Source organism: Sesamum indicum, linkage group LG11, assembly GCF_000512975.1.
Source record: "Sesamum indicum cultivar Zhongzhi No. 13 linkage group LG11, S_indicum_v1.0, whole genome shotgun sequence".
NCBI lineage: Eukaryota > Viridiplantae > Streptophyta > Magnoliopsida > Lamiales > Pedaliaceae > Sesamum > Sesamum indicum.
In genome coordinates, this window is record NC_026155.1 from 12,012,756 (window position 1) to 12,034,893 (window position 22,138).

At 34.8% G+C, this 22,138-nt stretch overlaps 3 protein-coding genes and 1 non-coding gene across 11 annotated transcripts; 2 read left to right on the top strand and 2 right to left on the bottom strand.

Annotated features, from left to right (window-relative positions):
• Positions 6,691-11,896, bottom strand: LOC105174121 (delta(14)-sterol reductase). The gene is made up of 13 exons (XM_011096118.2): positions 11,736-11,896; positions 11,521-11,638; positions 11,362-11,432; positions 11,038-11,094; positions 10,633-10,724; positions 9,726-9,773; positions 9,415-9,535; positions 9,268-9,314; positions 8,906-8,987; positions 8,051-8,127; positions 7,789-7,908; positions 7,268-7,342; positions 6,691-7,184 (listed from the first exon to the last, which is right to left on the bottom strand). Exons 1-13 carry the CDS (start codon positions 11,781-11,783, stop codon positions 7,031-7,033), a joined length of 1,110 nt encoding a protein of 369 aa, XP_011094420.1. The 5' UTR covers positions 11,784-11,896; the 3' UTR covers positions 6,691-7,030.
• On the top strand, positions 13,470-17,404 carry LOC105174122 (histone deacetylase HDT1). The gene is made up of 10 exons (XM_011096119.2): positions 13,470-13,613; positions 14,202-14,272; positions 14,350-14,570; positions 14,687-14,709; positions 14,837-14,884; positions 14,974-15,173; positions 16,606-16,671; positions 16,757-16,844; positions 16,935-17,067; positions 17,142-17,404. Exons 1-10 carry the CDS (start codon positions 13,601-13,603, stop codon positions 17,203-17,205), a joined length of 927 nt encoding a protein of 308 aa, XP_011094421.1. The 5' UTR covers positions 13,470-13,600; the 3' UTR covers positions 17,206-17,404.
• On the bottom strand, positions 19,013-21,938 carry LOC105174123 (splicing factor U2af small subunit B-like). Of its 8 annotated transcripts, XR_002288059.1 has the most exons (7): positions 21,631-21,938; positions 21,001-21,169; positions 20,695-20,821; positions 20,177-20,607; positions 19,748-20,054; positions 19,553-19,653; positions 19,065-19,449 (listed from the first exon to the last, which is right to left on the bottom strand). XR_002288059.1 is itself a non-coding variant. In XM_011096122.2 (5 exons), the coding sequence occupies exons 1-4, from the start codon at positions 21,865-21,867 to the stop codon at positions 20,196-20,198; spliced, it is 945 nt and encodes a 314-aa protein (XP_011094424.1). In that variant the 5' UTR covers positions 21,868-21,938; the 3' UTR covers positions 19,013-19,386; positions 20,177-20,195. The 8 variants fall into 8 exon arrangements, 3 of the variants coding, with proteins under 3 accessions (XP_011094424.1, XP_011094423.1, XP_011094422.1); XR_002288058.1 differs by having other exon boundaries at positions 19,065-19,653; XR_848811.2 differs by having other exon boundaries at positions 19,065-19,386; positions 19,553-20,054.
• Positions 22,027-22,109, top strand: TRNAL-UAA. The gene has a single exon. It is a non-coding gene; the product is annotated as a tRNA-Leu (tRNA).

The following is a 22,138-nucleotide window of genomic DNA, read 5'->3' on the forward strand; positions in this document are numbered from 1 at the left end:
TGACGGCGTTAGTGTGCCGTGAAAGGGGTGATATCACCGGTGGGCCATGCCTTCCCGGCCTTACGTACTGTTTGTTTTCATTCTCCCTTGATTTCCGAGCTTAGACGGTGCCGTTGACGCCGTTGGTGGTCCCCTTTTCAGTGGAACAAAGGTGCACGCTTTTCTAACCTGGGTTTGGTACAAAATTCCGTTTAATACGTTTGGTGCAATTTATGATTCTAATCAAGCGGTGGTGGCCTATTTCTTTTATGATGCAAAACGATCGTGTGGTGCCAGTCTACCTTTTGCATGTGTGTGGTTTTGTTGGTTACGTGAATTTTTTATTCAAAAATTATTATTAAAAAAATAAATTTATGAATCTACTTTGATATCCTTTTATTGGAATGGTTTGCGCCGTTTCTTGTAATGCACGGTTGTTCAATTGTGATATTGCATCGATTTTCCACGTATAAAAGTGAGTTTGACTCAATAATTGAATTCACTTCTTAGATTATATTAAAATTATAAGGGTGTTTGATATTTTGATTGAAAAATCACATTTGGTCAATTATGATTTTCAAACAGTTTGAGAATGTAGGCAGAATAGTTTTCAAATTGTTCATTTATTTTCACCATTGTAGAATTGGCTATTTTTCAGGAAATTAATTATTACTGAATAAATTAAATGGAACTTGTTTTTTAGAATTAAGTATTCGATTGTCTAGCCAAATTCAATTAAAAATTGATATTTTTTATGAAATATTGTAACAAATAAGCATTATTAGGAAAATTGTAATTTTAGTCGCATATTGCATGAGTTACTACTTTAAAAAAAAATTCTATTAGGATACTTCATGTTAATATTGGACTCCAGAACTAAAACTCTTCTAGTGAGATTAAGCATTGAAAAATTGCCCATAGCTATGCGTTACTCATTTATACTATAAATATATATTATATATTAAAGAGGAGTACCTCTTTGGTGTCTCTTCCTTTTTTGATCAGTTTTTTCTCTTAAGAAAAAAATTATCTAACGTATCATTCCCTATTATTTGTAGTGAACTAATCAAAATATCAATAGATTATAAATTATAATTATTTTTTTTAATTTTCTAAAAAAAAAAGTGGACTAAAAGAAAATTTCACATAATTAGCTTTTCTTAAACAATCTTTTAATTCTTTTTTTTAAAAAAAAATAGTAAGGACAAAGTGAATGTTTTTATCCCTTTGTCCAAAGATTATATAAATTTGGTAATTTGCATATAAATTTTGAAAAATATAACTATTTTTATTTGAAAGTATTAATAGTTGGATAATTGTAATAATTTGATGAATAACATATAAACATAATTTTTGTGAATATCACCAACTCTTGCATTTTCCAAATATAAAAAAACATTTGAATAAATTGAAATAAAAAGTGAAGAACTAAGATAATTTTTTTATAAAGAAAGAAATGTTTTATAAGAGGTATATGAAAAATCACTTATAGTAGGAGATTAATTTGAAGTGAGTTGAAAAGATAAAATTAAAATGAATTTTACTAAAATCTCAAGAGAGCTTGGAATTTATCTTTAAATATCAGTATATTTTAAGAATGGCGCAAAATGAGGGGAAGAAGATGGGGGCGGAGGATGAAGCTACAGAGATAAAGGGATATATGTATGTTTGAAATAAACGTCTATTAGCTCATTATTGAAATAAATTAAAAATAATATATTTTTATTTTGCAACGTTTATTTTTATACTGCTTAAGTTAAGTTGATTTATATCAAAACTCAAAAACTATAAGTAATTCTCAACCAACTTTTGCAGTTAGGAAACTTAAAAATATTAAGTTATTTTTTCAAGCACTCAATCTTTAATTTTTTTTTAATTTTTATTTTTAAATACTCCCAATTTTTATTAATATTTAATTTATAATTAATTTTTATCGTAAAGTAAAAGTTATTACAAACACTCCTAAAATCTGGGAACGGAGAAAATCCAAATCATTAACTGAAAACAAGATATGATGATTATGATAATCAAAAAACAGGGTCAACCAACTCCATCTGATTCTATGGATTTGCTACCTTAAATCACTGCTTCACAGTATCGAATCTCCAGCAAATAAAAAATGCTTACATGGTCAGCGAAGTCACATGAGAGAGAGAGAGTCCAGCCTCTCGATCGTCCCACCTTGCTATGCTCACCCGTCTGTGGGATGGCTGTCGGTCACCCCTCCCTAACCCTCGTGACTCGAGATATTTTGAAGAATCTTTTTATTGTTGTTGAAGGTGATCCGATCACCAGAGGTAGCACTGGAATTTTCGTCCTACCTTCTTCATGCTTGACACGTTTGACGGAGGAAAGGAATGAGTTATCCTATTTTGCCAATTTTATAGATGGTAACGATGTAGGAGCCTAAAACCCGTTTTCCCCCTATTAGTTTTTTCTCCCCCCCCCCCCCCCCAACCCACTTTAACCAATCAAATCTTTATCCATACTAATATTAAATAAAAAAATTTCACACTCACAAAAGACAATTAATAATTTAGTACACCAAATTTTTGTGAATTCAAAAAATACACTTAACTTATTCAATTTTTTAAATTCATTATTAACTGATAAATTAATTTTTTTCTCTTTTAATGTAATGAACTTATTTATATATTTTATTTTTATTTTTAATATATTTTAAAATATAAAAAATTATTTATTATATGCACATAAAAACAACTTGCCTCAATGACTAATGTATTTATATTAAAATCTCTTATAATCTTGCAATCACAAGCGTGGATGGGTGGATTTTGGGAAAAAAAGAAAAAAAAAAAATCTCATGCACACTCCTGCCTGACTTGGGCCGAATTGGTCCACCAGATTGTAACCTTTTGTAGAAAAAAACACTAATTTTTTTTATTATCCTTATTTGTGTTACAAAATGGTCAAATTGATCCTTTTATCCATAAACGACCCTGCTTATTATTATTATTATTATTTTATACATAGCTCTCTACTATAAATAGGTCCATTTTCGTAATCAACTCATTAATTTAATTTTCTTTCTCCCATATCATGCTTTTTTTTCTTTTAAGTAATTTTAATGTGTTATTTTAACTCTCTACCATAAGTGCATGTGTTAGGAGTAACTATCATTTGTCGTTATCACAAGAGAGATTTTATATCATTTAATAGTGAAAATTCGAACTTATGTTAGGGAGCTATAGTGTCTCAGTTGAAAATTTTCTAGGTCAAATTAGGTTCGATAGATTTTAATTAATTATATAATAAGTGATATATACTTGTTATTAATGTGTAATTTTAAAAAAATAATTAATTACTTTACAAACATATCATATTTAAAACATAATTACGGTATTCGACCAAACGTGATTTGAATTAAAATTTTCGCTCAATTAAATAATTGACGGATAATATAGGACATGATCAGACTTTCATAGGGCTCATTTGGTGGGTGTGATATGATTAGGCGTGATAGAAATGATAATTAATCCTATCTAGCATTATATGATGTTTCGTTTGAGGTATTGCATGTGAGACATCTCATTTGATAATATAATATGGTGTTTGGTTGAAAGATTATAACGTATTGATTAAATGTATAAAAATTATAAAGGGTGTCCATTTTAAAGGTATTATATTTTTATATTGTAGCTTGTGAATTATTTAAAAAAAAATACTAAATTATGTATTGAAATATAATTGCTTAAAATAAAATTGAAAAACCTTTCTTCCATCCTGTGGTTGGCTGATCCCCTTGGATCAGGTGTCGGTGAAAAGGAATCCTCTCGTCCTCAGACCAGGGCGAAAGATTATGGACTTAAATAGTTGGACGAATGATGACTCGCTGTCTAGCTCAAAGAGAGGGCTTTCTTTAAACAAGGGGAAGGCTTTATAGGGGGAGTTTAGGATGGTTTCCGAACGAGAGCTTTGTGAATTTTTTTTTTCTATATTTATATAAAGTCAAAGTTGAAAATACGTATTCAATTAAGTAATTAATGATAAAAAAATTCAAATATTTTTTAAACATCCAGAACAGAAAGAAGTAATATTTTTACTATATTTTATTATTAATTATTATATTTAAAATGCATTTTTTAAATCATGCACAAGCTTCACAAATAACAAAAAAAAGGCAAACGGGAAAAACTCAAAAGTCTTTTTTATTTTAACATGTATTTAAGTAATTTTCATATATTTTTCACACCTAAATATCGTCATTATTAAAATAATTTGATAGGTAATATGAATTTTTTACCGTGCAAATCTTGACATTGTAAACTATAATGATCACAGAAAATAGGAGGAATAAATGTCTGTTAAGTTGTGAGAGAAGAAAGAGAAAATGGGAGAAAGAGGGTACAGAGTGGAGTCGAGGAGAGAGTTCAAAAGTAAATTAGAAAAAAAATAATAATATTAATTTGGGGGATTGCTTATATCAGCTAAATAGGCGTGATTCATTATACCATATATTATGATTAATAAGATTGAGCCCGATATTAATACCGATCTCTAATAATATTAATCAAATGTGTGATTAGTTATGATATATAATTTATCATACCTAATCACACAAACCAAACGGGACCATAGAGTATTATTGTGACATGTCTTACTGATAGTAGTAAAGTCACGATATTTTTAATTATTTTCTTTGTATTGAAAGCATAAAAAACAAATAATAATAATAATGATAATTTATAATAACCCAATTGATTACAAGATCAAAATATACACAACTAACAAAGAAAACTTAAAACTCAAATGTTTGTACCAGAAGCCTTGAGTTCAAACCTGAATATACAAAAAAAGATAGAAACAAGCTGACAAAAATGAAAAACTCCACCCAAAAGCTGCAATTTTAATTTGTATGAAAAGATATAATCCAGACAAGATGGTCTCCACCTCAAACCTTGATGAACTCTACTCTAAGTTTGCAGTTGCTAATATTATTGAAGATCACTTATTACCATCTGCAGTTTTAATTTACTTAGATGGGTTAATTTAGTGGTAATTAGAAATGAATTAGCATGTTTAATAAATTTGGGCTAACTCTTGAAAAAGCAATGATGAGAGTGATTTGCTTTAATCTTTCACCTACTAGCTACTGCCTAGTAGTAGTAGGTAGGGAGTAGTGGTGCATAGCTTTCCTGTCTTTTTCCAAAGGGGACCAATCAAAGTAAATATTTTTATTTTTTACTTGGGACAGAAGATGAGCATCTAATAGGAATAGGAGGCCCAGTCTTGGAAATGGCAGTGAAAAAGAAGTGCATGTGAACTTGTAATTTTTATTTATTCCATACATAGAACCTAGGACAAACGCTCAACCATATAATAATGGATCCCCACCCCACCACCCAACAACCACAAAAGTTTATGTTCTACTTCATCTGTTTTGTTTTTTCCACATTCAAAATTTATCATATAAATTTAACAAAAATAATTAGATAATCAATTATAAAACAACCATAGTTCAGATGATAAAATATAATATAATCGATACAATAATAAGAGAATGAATGTGAGAAAGAGGCCCCACCTGAAGTTTATATAAAACTAGCATTCCAGCACACTCGTGTGTAAAATTAAGAAAAGAGCAACATTTATGTCTTTTCTGGAAAAAATTGCATTAAATATAACAATTTTATATGTAAGAAAAATTTATGTCGACGATTATTATCTTTTAAATGAAATTGCACTTGCAAACTTACAGGGTATATTTGAGAAAAGGAGAATAAGAGCATTTGTTATAAACTCCTCCTACTTAATTTTTAATAGTGTAAATATAGAAGCCATGATCAGCAAATAATCTCATAATGGGACTGAATACATGAGCTTGTTGAGAAAACAATACTAAAATAGGGTGATGATTGTATTAATGGCGATGGTAGAAGTTAGATGGAGGCATGCATAGAGACACCTGTGGCATGCTCAACAAACCAGCACATACCACTCATGGGATTCATAATGTAACCATTCATCACCTCTAAAAACACCACTTCTGTGATTAAATTAAGTTTGTATATAGTCTTAATTAGTACCAAAAGTAACCAAAAACTTATTATATATTTGATTCTAATGTGATCAAACTCGATTGAAATTAGAATTTTTCTTCTGATTAATGTGGTAGATCTCTCACATTGGGAGGTTATCGTTGTACTAATTAAGTGGAATGTAGTTATTCTTGCCTGAAACACGAACATAGAAGAGAAGAGAAGAGAAGAGCAAACAAACGTAGAGGAGGAGAAAAGCGCATTGATTTTCCTATCTGAAATTGACAACTTTAAAAGAAAATATACTGTACTTTGCTCATTGTGGTGCTAGTAGGGACAAAGATGGGCACAAGAAGGCAAAGACATTGATTAGAGAGATTGAATAACAGTGTCAGGACCATTACCCAGCACTTACACTGTCCTGCCAGTTCCACTCCACCTATTCCTACCTCTAAATTGAAACACTGCAAATATCTTTGCATGCCAACATCTCTAAAGCATTACTGGCGAAAAAGCTGATTAGAATAACTGGACTGTGTTTATCTTACTTTTCAATTGCTACTCATATATCAATTACAATTTTTTTTAACACGTGCATCCATCGCACTCACGCAGACACCTGATATTCGAATCCAAACCTCAAATATGAGATCTCGATCGCATTATATATTGCAATGGCATGACGAGAAAGTTTTTCCTTAAAATAATTACATTTACAATTTTTGAACTAAATTCCGTTACTCAACGAACCTTTGCTCACACATTCATCCACCACTTGCTTACACAAGCTCAAAACTACAAATTATTCAAAAATATTTATCTGAAATTTTTTGGAAGAATAAAAAGAATTAGATTCCGTAAGCTAATCATTAGAACTGCAGCATGCAAATGAAGGAAAATCTAAAGATAATGAAACAAAAAATTAAGAAAAAATGGTAGGTTGTGGATTAGACTAACAGTTGCCTAGCAAGACTTTATCTATCCATATGTTACACTCCACTCAGAGAAGAAATGGCAATCAACCATTGAATGCAAGACTGAGGACCTTGCTGCTAATAAACATATGGAAGTATCCTCCAAGGAACCTCTTTCTTGTATTCTGCCCAAATTTCTTTGTACTTCTGTGCACACCGGGCTTCATCTCTTCTCTCTCTCCATATTAGTAGAATGAAGAGGTATATAGGATAGAAATATGGAACTGGAGAACTGCATAACACGTTATATTAATATTAGAACTGAGTTACTTTAATATCCCTATTAGAGCACAAAGTAGAACACAGATTTATTGCCTTATCCCACAAGGTAAACTGAAGGACAGAGCCAGCAACAAGTCTCCAAGATAGTTACTATGCCTTGCAATGCCCCTGAAAGGAAATAAGCATTGAGTATTAGTAAGTAATATCACGAATGAACATTGTATCATAGATGGGTGGAGATTATTTTCATTTGAAATTTCTGCTTTATTTACAGGGTTGAAATGCTATGTAAGATGCTTCCAGTGGCTGTGGCATGACTTGATTCCAAGTAGCAGTCATTTACATGACCTGATCTTCTAAAAGCTAGCAGGTTTAACATCATTTGCTTCTAATTTGCTAAGCCAAATACTCAGCATATGCTACTGTGCTTTTAGATACTAGTACGTAACAGATATAATGGTGAGTTAACTAGTACAGAGAAGAGCCCTTTGCAAAGTTTTAAAGCCATTCTAACTCTACTAACAGAAATGCTATGTTGCCGTACTGTATATCCATATGGTTTCATTGAAGTTGTGGACATACAAAAGGTTCTAAAATACCACATAACAACTTACCAATAGCCAGAAGCAAGCAACTTTCCCCCAATGACCTTCGGAGGTCTACCCCAAATTAGTGCTTTGGGATTCTTTTTGAACACATGCTTCTGCTTGTTAGCTCCTCTAAAGACAAGATAGCTTTCCAATCACAGAATAAGTAATGTCAGTGGGCAATTGACATGACCGATGGACAAGATCATAAAATTGCACACAGGAGAAAAGGAACAATATTCCTGCAATACTGGTAGAACAAAAGTAATATCTGAAATGCGTATATTACCCAATCAGGAAGACGAGACAGTTTGCAATAATAGCAGCAGTTGTTAGCTGCACTTCATTATTTAGAAGCCACCAACCCTTTCAAACATAGAGAAAGAAATTAATAACCGAATAAATGCAACAAGAAGCATAATTTGTCAATAGAATGTATATAACATATTCAAATGCCTTGAACTAGAGTTACAAGAACTATGTATAATCATGACTGAAGTACACCAGAAAATGTTAATCATAGAAATGCTAATCGGATAGTGAACCAACATAAAGCAAATGGCGAAGAGGATCACCTTTGAAAGAATGCACTAAAAAGTGGCAGATAGAATAGAGTCAAGATTACAGAAAATACCCCTTCACTACATCTCTATTCGATTGTATAAGAGCAAATTATAGAAAATCTAAAGAAACCTTGAGACCCAGATGTTTCACTGAGATGCTCAGTTATTGGTTAGCATTTTCATTAACACTAAAGACACTGAATAGCTATAAAATATGCTCAATGGCACCACTGCGCATTGGTAATGAATATCTTGTTGCCTGAAGGCAAGCATAAGATACACATATCAGAAAATTGAGGTCAGACAGAGAGAGGTTTGAACAGTGGAATTTAAACAAATTGTAACATAAGTAAGGGACATATATTAGCCACGAGTTATAATGTCTTTGGTCCAATATTTTTCTTGAGAAAGACGAATTGTCCAGACTCTGAAATTTAGAAGTAAAAGTTGAATAGAGAAGTTTTGTTTAGATTTTTCAAACGATTCAAAGGAATTAGCGCATACACAAACACATACTCACAACACACACGCACATATATATATATATATATATTTGTATGCAAAACGCCATTTTTGTGTACCTGGATACTAAATGTGAATGGGATCCAGACTAGATCTCCAAACACCAGCATGAACCCCAATCTCTCAGCAATTATGTCCCATCTAAGAAGATGCCACATTAATTGTGGTTAGAGTTACGAACTCATGACATCTGAATGAAATGCTAACAACTGCATCAAACTCAAATGAAGACAGTATTGGAGGGGGAGATAAGCTCTTATTTAGAGATGGAAGACAATTACTTCTAGTCCAAATATAAGGCATACAAGACCAGCAATATGGGAGGCTGTAAGTCAATAATGATAAGCACAATGACTACAACTCAATATACCAGATTAGTTGGCATAACTAAAGACTAGCAAGAAGAAAGTCTTGTACTTACGTGGAGGTCATGTACTCTTCATAGAAAAAGTAGTCCAGAATGTATAGCTGCAGTAGGAAAGAAAAAATGAAATTCTTAAAAAAACAGTAAAAAAAAAAAAAAAAGGACTGGCCTCTAGGAACATAAAGTTGAATACTATCAACTTACAACACAAAATAGCTGGTAAAGAATCATCGATCTGCTTAAGTTGGTTTCTAGAATGCATTTTGCAAGAACAGAAAGATTTATAAGAAGCCATCCCATCATACCAGCTCTAACAAAGTAGAACCTACGAAAAGAGATTGCATTAAGAGTAAGAAATGTGATAGCTTGATTATGATATTTCAGTATTCAGCCCGGTGAACATTTCCTGGAATAGTCCATAAATTGAACGAGTGCAAATGGCATCATGTAATGAGTGATAATATGGAGACATTCATAATGTCAAGGCATCCCAGGATCTCAGTTCGGAAACGTACTTGAGGTCAATTCCTATGAACTGAGGATTCAGCTGTATCCCGAACCACCTGAATTAGATGACATAGTACAACACCCGCATCAAAATAGCAGCTTGATGATTGATCATCTTCAAAAGTTGGAAATATAATTTGAATATTAGACAACCATAGTAATAATCTATACTGCATGCAAATTATTCCAGAGCTAAGTTACATATTCTCTTTTCTCCTTTTGCTAGATTTTCTTCATGAACATTTCTTTAGCCATGGGGCATATTAAAAATTGTTCACAGTTCAACACCAACAATTATCTCAACCATTATGCATTTAGACAGGCCACTAAGAAGATATATACATTGTCATCTGAGTGGGAGAAAGACAATAAATTAATCACTTTACGCATTTACATACTATCTTGGAGATATTCTGTAATGGCACATAGATAGAAGTATACAGATCATGAAATCCATTAAACACTTACTAAATGGTTCATCCCATGGAAAAATACATAACTGAGTTGATGGCTTCATGAATGCCAGAGGCAGACACAAGAAACAGATATATTACTCTAGTCTGCGTTGGAGTCCACTCTTTTTGAAGGAAAATCGGAACTCCTCAAGTGGAACTGATTTCTCAGCAAATCTAGGAAGTTCCAAAAAGAGCCCAAATTCCAAAGTTTCACAAGATAACATGTTCTTTTCTGGTTACAAGAGAGGCCATAGTTTAGGCTCTTAAAAACTTGGACAAGTAATGACTAGCAAAAACGTTATTCACTAAACCAACAAATATGTTTGCAGTTAGGACTTCGACATTCAAAATATGCCCAAAATTCACCATAAACCTCAAATGAAATGCTGGAAGAAAATGGAAAAGAAGTTCCTTAAAGTTACCAATTAAAGTATTCCTGATAAGATCCTAGATTAATTACCAGTCATGGATTAAGTTTCCACTAATGTGAGGCTTTAAAGAAGAACTTTGATCACGGGATCTGCAGCCAGCCATGTAAAGAAGAAATGTCACCTGGAACGGACACACAGGTTTTAGAAAGAAAACAGTACAGTGCAGCAATAGTTCAGGTAAGTATAAATGGTTATGCAATGATGGTTTCAGCATCCAGAACTGGTGCACAGCGGCTGCAGTCTGTGCTGTACTCGTTTAATGTGACATTGAAGAAAGATGGGGGCAAATTCAAGGGGCCCTAACAATGTCATCCTTATTCTAAAAACTTTTTGAAATTTTACATTGGTTAAGTTTCATTCTTTATCACTGCGACATCTTAATTCGAATCATTCACATGAAGAAAATGAAACAAGCAGTTAACCCTGAAACTTACAAGTGCACTGAATATAAGTGTTGTGGATAAAAGCTCAAGACCTCTATCAGCAATTGCCTGCAGCAAATACGAAGAAATAAATGCAACTTAGATCAAAATTGTGCCCAAAATCACCAAAAGTTTTGCTTTAACACATTTACCAAGACCACAAGTTCTGCACCCAAATAGGTGTTAGCGCCAGATTATCTGTCACTTACCGTGCACAGAAAACTCCTGACGGGTTTCCCAAATCTTTGCATACAATGCAATTTCCCACATTATATAAAAACAGACACTTTTCAATATGAGCAACAATTTAAAACTATGAATGATGTCAATTCTCACAGTGGGTGATACAAGATTCATCCAACCGCTGATTCCAAGTAGGCAAACCAACAAGAGAAGCGATAGTAATCCTGGATTTAAACCAAAAAGGGGGGGAAAATCTCAAACACCATCGTTCAAACTAAAAACTGTAGAAAAGAGGAAGGTTAGAATCCTGACCGTTGCAACGGTAATGGAGCCGAGTTCCATCTGCTAAAGTGGCTCCGGGAACAACTCTTCCCGGCAAAATAGATCCAGCGATTGCCAGATAAGTGAAAAACACCACTAGCATGACTACCTATTGCATAATTGACACAGGAACTAGTCGTTACAATCAGATGGGGATACACATACATCGATGTGGCGAGAGAGAGAGAGAGAGAAAGCGGGCTGACCGAAGTCCATGAAGGAGTGAATGCTTGAAGAAGAGCGTTGAGATCCATGGCCAACCAATATCAGATTCAATCAGAATCTCTGCTGCTTCCTTACGACTTTGCTGTCAAGTGCCCGGCTACTCTACTCTATGCTCACGAGTTGATGACACGACTATAATATACGACAGCTGAACCCATTTTTAATCAACAAATGTGAAAAGAGTTTACCACTCCAGTCCTCAATTAATATCACTTTTTACCCCTCAGGTTCTGAAAATGTACATTTACCCCTTCTACATAACCAAATCTATTTTTACTTTTTAATTGTTTCCCTCTCTTGTAAAACTTGGTTTGTACTTAACCATAGCATAAAATGCAATCTACTCCCATCTATTATTCCCAAACGGGGAAAGCATGTGAAAAATAATAATAATTTACCTTGTTGAATTTAAAAAAAAAAATAGAATATTCTATTAAGCTATGTAGTGCGCATCATGTGCCCCTAACTTTATACTCCTAAATATGAATAATTAGATTTTTTTAATATATATGTATATATCAATGGTCTATAAATAAATGACTTAGATCTATATGATAAAATCAAACTAATTCATAATCTTCATAAATAATTATTGAATGCTCGATACTTAAATACAATGGTTTATCATTTATGAAGATTTTCTCTCTCTCTCTATATATATTATATATCTCAAAAAGAGTTGGACATCTTGTAATATAACTTTATAATCGTAAATACAATTAATTATTATAATATGTATTTTATTTTTTTCTTCATAAGAAAACCTTAAGTCAACACAATTAATAGCAATCAATTTGTGAAATAAATGAATGCGGCTAAAATATTATGTAAGTAATCAATCCACGTAATTTTTAATCAAGAAAAAAAATAATGGCATATAAAAAATTGAAGAAAATTATAATTTTAGTTATAGAACTGTTAGCAATATTACTCTCATACTTTGTTGAAATAATCAAATATTAGTTTCACACTTTATGAAAATATTGCAAAGTTAGTCCCACTATAAAAGTTTACAATATTTGGGAATAACTTTGCAATATTTGACTAAAGTGTAGGACCAATTTTACATATTTTTCATAAAGCATGGGACTACTGTTGGTTATTTCAAAGAATATGAGATTAATATTACAATTTCTCCTATATTTTTGGACCAAAATTATAATTTTCTTAAACAGTTATCATATCACAATTCAAACTTCGAACCTCTCAAGAAAAAATCATCCCGTGGGAGTTTTAATAGAAATTTTGAAAAACATGGGGTGACTATTAATAATTTAATTTTAATATTGATTATGAAAAATAGTTATTAAATAAAATTAAATTTTCATATAGTAATACTTTCATAGCTTACATTAGTTGCTCAAAGTTTTTTTCAAATATATTGAAAGAGAGGAAACATTTTGAAATGAATGACATTTTCTTAGTCAGGAGGGCAAACTGCACATTTTTTATATAATTAGATGGACAAAGTAACAACAAATGTATATACGAGGGAGTAAATTGCAATTAACCAAAAATGAGCTATTTTCGTTGAGAGACTGGGCCCAATAAAAATATATATTTGAGTTTACTGATAGTGTAATGGAGATGGGCCACATCTAAGCCCACTGCCCATCCATCCATCAATCCCCGCTTTCCAGAAAGATCCATCCATTTTGATTTTTATGTTAGTCCGCGCTACAGGGTATTAGTACTCAGTCCCCTATATAAATTAGTTTTTCAACCCTAGCTATTAGTATAATTTTCATTTTGGTAAGCCGGGTTGCTCCATCTTCTGGAAAACCCTAAAAGCCCTCGTTCTAAAACCCCGCCCACACTCTCTTACAGTCTCTCGTATTCTTCAGCAATGGAGTTTTGGGGTATGTGTCTCGCTCTTTTTCCTGTTTTCGTATATGTACTGTGATTATCCGCAACTCCGGTTACGCGGTTTTGATTTCAGTTTTCTTTTTGCTTTTCAGGGTTTATCATTTCTTTTTCTCTAGAAAAATTTGAACTGTTATTTCGAGTGGTTGCCATTTCTTATTACGTATTAGTTTCTTTTCGTTAGATTTATTCGTTATTTTTGAAATTAAATGCAATTATGCTGATTCGTTATAAAGAGACGGAGGGTAAGGGATATGCTACCATCTCGTATTTCCATTTACATCTGGCCATTGCCTAGTTGTAGTGATTATATGCATGCGCCGCGAAATTTGGGGTCGGTCTCATCCTGTGAACCACGAGAGGGTTCATATTCTATCCTCAAATGCTGATATTGGCAACCTTTTTCTGGTACTGGATGTTTTAGCAACTATAGATGCTTTCCACGGGATTACAGCCTCCTGTGGTAGCACTGCTGTTGTTACTATGTTTCAGTGGCCTACATCACCATTTATATGAAAGTTTGTGATTATATTAAATGCTATTAGGCATTTAATAAATTACTAGCACTGATCTGTGTATCCCAGGTGTTGAGGTGAAAAGTGGAGAGCCTCTAAAGGTTACGCCTGGTGATGGCATGGTTTTGCATCTTTCTCAGGTATAATGCATGTCTGTTTGATAAATGGTTTTTCATTTCATAATATTTTGGTATTGTAAAGCACCATGGATCTGCAGGCTTGTCTTGGCGAGCTGAAAAAGGAGAAAGGAAATGAATCCGTCTGCATGTTTGTAAATGTTAATGGAAAGAAGCTTGTACTTGGGACACTCTTTAGTGAAAAGTTGCCTCAGCAGCAGTTTGACTTAGTATTTGACAGAGATTTTGAGCTATCACACAACTGGAAAAGTGGAAGTGTGTATTTCTATGGGTACAGGGCAAGTAACCCTTTTGAAGAAGAATATCCTTTGATTGCAATTTTCCAATTTTAAAGATTTAATCTTTGTCTTTGACACTTTATCAGATAATTATTATTGAATTTTTATTCCTTGACTCTATGCTTTCTTTCATTGCCACTGAGTTGCCAGAAGGAGAATCTGGTAATATTCCATTCACGCTATCATATCTTTTATCTGTGACTTCTTTGTGCCCCTTTTCCTGTGCATCTTTGATGTTTATTCCTTTATTTTCTGTTGTCTGCTCACTTATATTTATCAAAAATTTCAGATGAATCTGACTCTGAGGAGGAGATCCCACTTGCTATTGCAAATAATGGTACTGCATTTGTGGTTTTTGGTGTTGGCTTAATATCAAATGCCTCTGCTGGACTTTGTAAAATTTTTATATGGCATGTAACAATGTAGGGAATCCTGAGTCAAAGGCTAAGCCAGAGAAACCTGTGGAAGCTGAGAAGGCAAATGCTGCCAAAGATAAGGAGTCTGATGCTGGTAAGCAGAAGGTGAAGATAGTGGAGCCAAACAAAGATGTGAAACCTGAAGAGGATGAGGAGAGCAGTGATGACGACTTAATGTCTGAGGATGATGATGACGACGACGACTCTGAGGTACATTATCCATTTTAAGGCATAATAAATGCTTTATTTGATAATTTTCAGCTTCAACTGTAGCTTTTGTTCATTTATTATGAATAAACCTGTGTCAATATTGGTTCTTTTTTTGGTTGAGCCGTTGAGGATTGCTGCCCCATTGAAACATTCCTCTTTGTCTCTTGTTCATAGTTATTAATGGCGTGCCATGGCGCAAGCCCAGTGCCATTTTCAGAAAATGGCGCTGGGTTTGTCATGCGGCAGAAAGGCACGGCATGCTAAGGCGTGCCTTTTGCAAGCGTCTGGAAAAGGCCAGTTTTTTTCTGAGACTCTGTAGTGGCAGAGGGCGACTACAGGGGTGGGGTGCGCTCGCTAAGGCTGCGCCCCGCTAGGGTTCCGACACTGATCTGGGACTGTGGCGCAGCTGTTGCTGTGCAAAACTAGGGTTTCACACAAGGAGAAAAGAAAAGAAAAGGGAATAAATGTTTAAAAGAAGTACTAAAAAAAAGGGTTTCTCTAAAGCTTTTAACTTTTTTTTTTTAAAGTTACAGAATAATGTAAAAGAAAAATAAAAAAACAAAAAAGAAGAGAAAAACCCGTACGAGTTGTTTTACACATTTATTTATGCAAATTTGCGCCATACTTTAAAAATCTGCACGCCGCGCCATGGCTACAAGGCACCTCTGCATCGTGGTGCGCCGTGCGCCTTTAACAACTATGCTCTTATTCAATGAGGAGTTCTAATGGGTACTTCAGTTTGAAGTTTATGCGACATACTGCAGTAACCCTTTTTGATTCAATTCTTCAGTTGAGTTTGTATTGGATTGAATAATAGTCAAAGTGTTGAGTTCGTATTGGCATGAATAATAGTCAAAGTGAATGGGGAAACAGTCAGGGTCTCTGTATTCTGTAGAATGTTGACACCCACTCTTTTTTTAAACCCCTTTTCCCCCTCGTCATGTTCTTCCTCTCTCAAAAGTTTTCAGTTGATGAAATCATGATGGTAGTATAGTAATGTGCTGGGTTCTGTTTTCATGATTTTTGTGTTGTGCTGTGGTAAGGATGAGAATAACTATCATCAGAGTTTGATGTGTAAATGGATCTTGTAACTTCCTTGAGCTCAGCTCTCTCATATCCATAAAGGCAGGGTCTCTGTATTCTGTAGAATGTTGACACCCACTCTTTTTTTAAACCCCTTTTCCCCCTCGTCATGTTCTTCCTCTCTCAAAAGTTTTCAGTTGATGAAATCATGATGGTAGTATAGTAATGTACTGGGTTCTGTTTTCATGATTTTTGTGTTGTGCTGTGGTAAGGATGAGAATAACTATCATCAGAGTTTGATGTGTAAATGGATCTGGTAACTTCCTTGAGCTCAGCTCTCTCATATCCATAAAGGCAGGTGTTATTTGTTGTTGAAATATGGTTAAACTGAAGTTTTGCAAAATTGCAGGACAACGATGATGAGGATGACTCCGATGATGAGTCTGGTGAGAGTGATGAAGAGACACCAAAGAAGGTAGCATGCACTATGATATACTGTTATGTGGGCCAGAGATATTGTTTTATACATTTGGATGTTGACATTACCTTTTCCCTTGAAGGCCCAAGCAAGCAAGAAACGCCCTGCAGGATCTGCAACAAAAACACCAGTTCAGGGCAAAAAGGCGAAAGTGACACCGCAGAAAACTGGTGATTTTTCATGGCTTATTAGCTTCTAGTTAATGTTAGATGCATTTATGTTGCGACTATGTATAGGTAAAATTTCTTTTGCTTGTTCAGATGGTAAGAAAGCTGGTGGTCATGTGGCCACGCCTCACCCAGCGAAGCAGGCTGGAAAGACACCTGCCAACAAGCCAAATCAGCAGACACCAAAATCAGGAGGAGGATCACATTCCTGCAAGAGCTGCAACAGGTACATCTTCATGTGATATAAATGATTGCAGAACCAAAATATCCTAAGCTGACAAATTTGGTATTGGCCTGCAGGACATTTGCTTCTGAGAAAGCCCTGGAATCCCACTCTAAAGCCAAACATGCTGGTGGAAAGTAAATCTGGAATTGGTTTTTTCTGCGTTTTTTGCATTACTGAGAGATGTTTTGTGTTTCAATGTGTAAAGGCTGGGGTAGGTTATGAGTCTAGTGGAGGATTTTGTTTACAAGGATCAATCTAGTCGGAAGAGGTTATTTGCTCTGTTGATGAATTTGGATTATTATATGGAATTTTTATCATTTGATATTGGTCTCTTTTACACATTGCTTGATCCTATCATAGAAGCAGGTAGATGCCCTTTCTCTGCTTTCTGTGATCAAGGTGGGTAAGTCACGTAAATCTCCTCTTGGACTTGTTCTCGCATGTGTTTATTCTAGATAGAAATCTGTACGTAACAGATGGGACAAGATAAATCTGCGGACTTTGCTGTAATATTGTACTGTATTTTATTGATGCCTTTTGAACATCAGAATCCTGTTATTACTTGATGCATCATTTTGTTATTACTGGAGCGTTGTATGCAGTAAAATTAAATTAAGAAAAAGTCGCAAGTACAGTGCTCGAGCGTTACTGTCTGAAACACCTTTTCTGGAATCATTTGTTCAGCGTATCGTCTAAGATGTCATCAAATTATTCTGGTGTATTACTCTCTCTCTTTCTTTTTTTTCAACATTTATTAATACATGCACATATTCAAGTTTGAACATGAGGTATCCATTGGGCTATCTCTCTACGGGATTGATTTTGGTGTATTACTTATTCAGTCAGAGTGTTACCCTTTAAACAGCAATAATTGCGCTATAGCTTGGAGCCAAACGTTTTATTCGTTTCATGAGCAAACTTTTTATAGCATGTCTGCGCGTCATAATCCTACTTCGAGCCGTTTATACAACATAATATATCTAGGTCGTAGATCCTACCTCGAGCTGTTTATACAACATATATATCTAGGTCGTAGATTTCACAGAGCACATTCCAGTTGAGAAACGTAGTCAAAGCAGCTCTCTGCCGGAATTTGGCTATAACTCCTATAAGGAACCAGGGATGCATAATAAGTAGATTCATATTTTGAATGTTTTATTGTGTCTCGTGGAGATAAAAAGATAAATAAGTATATGTTGATATTGTATTTTGAGGGATAAAAGTTACTGTTTATCATCAAATCATATCTCTTATATATATTTATATATATATATATGTGTATATATACATAGATTTATGTCAAAACCGGTAAAAACATTCAAAATCACGTGTTTTTGTATGAGTGTAAACATTGAATGTATTTTAATTCATTTTGAAGATAGCCAGAAAACGGAAAGAAAGCTAGATGAGTTTGAATCGGATCTAGGTCTGGGCTAACACCCATCCCGTTTGGGATGGCTAGGAAGGCATAATTAGATTACGGATTTCGGCGTCTTTCACACGAATCAGACCCAATTGCTTTAATTCTTTTTTTTTTTTTTTTATATACTTCTAGAGTATATCTACACAGAAAAGCATGCATACATTTCACTTATACTTACATATAGTACATAAAATGAATATGTTGATAAAATAAATTAATAATATAAATAAAACATGAACACAAATTTATAAAAACTAATTAATCTTTCAACAATAATACGGTCTCATGTTTATTAAATTATGGTAGCCTTAATTTCAAAATAATATATTTTCTAATAGTTTGAAAAATATTAAATTGAATCTACGCAGTCCGCTACATCCAACTCTCGAGGACCCAAGTTCGAGTAGGATCCCAGGTCCAATACTTTGTTGGCGAGTTGGTTCCCCATTTCTAGTAAATCCCGTTGTCCCTTTTCAATATAGCTGGGGAACGGTGTTTCTAAAACTGATTTAACAGGATATCTTTGTTGTACTTGTGGTTAGCACGATTGATTTAGACTCGCAGAAAATTACAGTAGCTCTAATTTTGCTGTCCACTAGTAGTAATGATAACACACTAAACCCCAAACATTTTTAGTTAATAGGTAAATAACATTAACCTAACAACAGACAAGAAAGAAAACGAAAATACTTCCATGATACACATCTTTAGGAAGAGGAGGAGAAAAAGAACACTTATCATCTGCTGACAGGCACACTTCGAACTAACCATGGTCATCACTGGAGGTCACTGTTAATGTAGCAACTTTTCCGTTGAACTGTATGTTGCAAGATGCAAACTAGCCACTACATATGCTGTAATTTTGAGATCTTTCTCTGCAGACAAAACCGGATTACCTGTACCCAAATATCAATATAAGCTGCTAGAATAAAGAGCATCCCCAGCAGGAGTAGCCGACCCTGCAAAACTTAGAGGAGTGGATTAAATTACATAAAAATTGTAATGGTTGTACTTGATACGATGTTCTTTCATGTTGTAGGTTCCGGGGCTGAGGAGGCTTACCTGTTTGAATTACTTTTGAAATGCCTTGAATTGAGTTTCTAATGTGAGAATATGGCAGCAATCAAATGGTAACAGAGTTTTTCTGGTCAAGGCAACTTGGCCTGAATATTAGAAAGAATGTGAATGCTTCTAGGGGAAACACAAAAGAACAAGAAACTGAAAGCAATCCCCAAAGAGAGATGAGAATGCTCCTACGTGCAATAGGAGGATGAACAAGGAAGTCGCGCAGAGCTCTCTGACCATAAAACAAATCTGAAGACATTATGTATGACCTAGGCGAGGCAATTTCACAACGACTTCCTTTTCCTAAGACTTCCATGGGATTCACCAATCAGAATCTGTATTTCATGGTTTTTTTTCCTATAGTTCATCAGTTATTTTTCTGTCCATGGTTAGTCTTTTAGAAAAAGATTTTCAATCATGTGCCTGTGTCATTGTGATATCACAAACATGAGCTATTTCTTGGAAGGATGAAAAGGAGAAAGTGGTGAATCCTCCCCACCTGCACAGTGGAAAATGGGGAGTAAGCCTTTTCTAACAGCACAGATTTAGTGAGGAAAAAGGCTAACAAATAACCCAGAACAACATCATAGGGGAATGATTGAATTAAGAAACGAGACCTACCATGAAAACCACCTGGGTTTTAGAAGTCATAGCTTCCATTTCCTTGATCAGATGGATGCAGATTATTGTCACTGGATTCACCACCATTATGTTTGAGACCATGGCTATTATCATCACTTTTGCTGCTATAATCTCTAGCAGATTCTGCCTCTTCTCTTTCCTTATTCCATTGCTCAATTTTTGCCCTTCTCTCGGCACTGCTTTCCCTGACTGGACTCCTATTTCTCCTACCACCAGGACTTCTGCTTCGTCCCCTCCTACGACCAGGACTTCTGCTTCGAGGCCTTCTGCCTCTGTCATGGTGGCGGTGATCACCCCTTCTCCCTGAACCATGACGCTCCTCATAGTTGTGATGATGAGGACTATGGCTTCTGCTTCTACTGCGATCATGCCTCCTTCTACTTCTCCGAAACAATTGCTGTCTCAGCTCTCTTCAGGCAAAATTGAACGCATCAATGACAACGATCAGCAAGGTTCAGAGACAAAATAAATACAAAAAAATTCTACTCAAAGCAGACCTGCTTATCTTTTTCAGATGCATGAAGTTACAGTATCCACCTCGATTGCATACATTTTCTTCATATTGCCTACATGTTGCCTCACGGAAATCCGTCACAGGGGAGAAGTCAGCGATTATAGGCCGCCCTAAGATCATTCCAGTGGTGACTCTCTTCAGTCAGAATGGAATCAAGGTAACTACTAGCAAGTAAAGTCAGAGCTAATGCCAGATTCAGGTGGAAGTAAAACATCTTAGTTATTGCAGCAACCAAGATATCTCTTTTTTAAGATTTAAAAAGCCGAAATAAACAAAGAGATGAGGTAACCTTCATAAGACCTCCCCATGAGATTCTGAAGTGCATTTTGTGCTTGGTCTTCCTCCCTAAATTGGACGTAGACATTACCCACCATGTGATCAGCCAAGTTATCACATATATTAAGGCTCTGGATATCCCCATACTTGCTCAGCTCCTGAAACAAATCTTCGTAGAAATCCTGTTGAATCAGAGCCAAGAAAATACTCAGTTCTCGTAAAATTTGAAGCACAAATGACGATCTAGTGCTATTCGAATTATTTTTTCCTGCGATTGAAATCCAAATTTCAACTTGTTAATCCTTAGTCGGTTAAACCTTAATTACAGGAACTCCCATTTTTCAAATAAAATAAAGCTAATTGCCTTCATATATTCAGAATCAAGCTTGGTCAGGGAACTGGGAAAGATTAAAAAAAATTCGACACATGCAAAAGCTAATCATATATCTCTCTAATGACGATGCTTAAACAAATAACAAGGAAACCAGAGGCGAATAAACAAGAAGGTTTCCAGTCTCTCAAACTAATCCCACACAACATCCAAATGAAGCGAAAGCGTTCAAAAATGCACATTCCATTGTAATAACCGAATACATATGTAAATTGAAAACTTGAAAGGTGAAATTCAAATTAAAGTAAAAACCTCGAAATGAGATTGGATCTTCTTGGGGTCGAGAGGTTGGCCCTGAGGGTCGACACCAGGAGTAATCATATCGGGGCGCTGGTACATATTGGATAGCAGCAGTGTGGGGCTGATGCTGGGCTTCGTATGAAGACGCGAGCACCGGTCGCCATGCCTGCAAGCCCCGATCTTGAAGTAAAACGGGCAGTTCACCCTATCCTTCTCTGTCCCGAATATCGACGCCAAGTGCTCCGCCATCTTCTTCCTTGAAACTCCCTCTGTAGAAAGAGATGCTTGTCGAGGTTGGGTTCCGTCAAACAAAATCAATTCGAAGAGAAACAGGGGAGAGGTATAGGGTTTGGGAACTTAGAGCACAGATAGATAAGGTAGTATTTTAGGGAAAGGATGACCAACCAAGCTGGTTTGCCCGAGAGGTTAAGGGGGAAGACTTAAGATCTTCTGCACATAAGTGCGCATGGGTTCGAACCCCATAGCCAGCATTCCAACCATTTTCAACAACAAAACAATT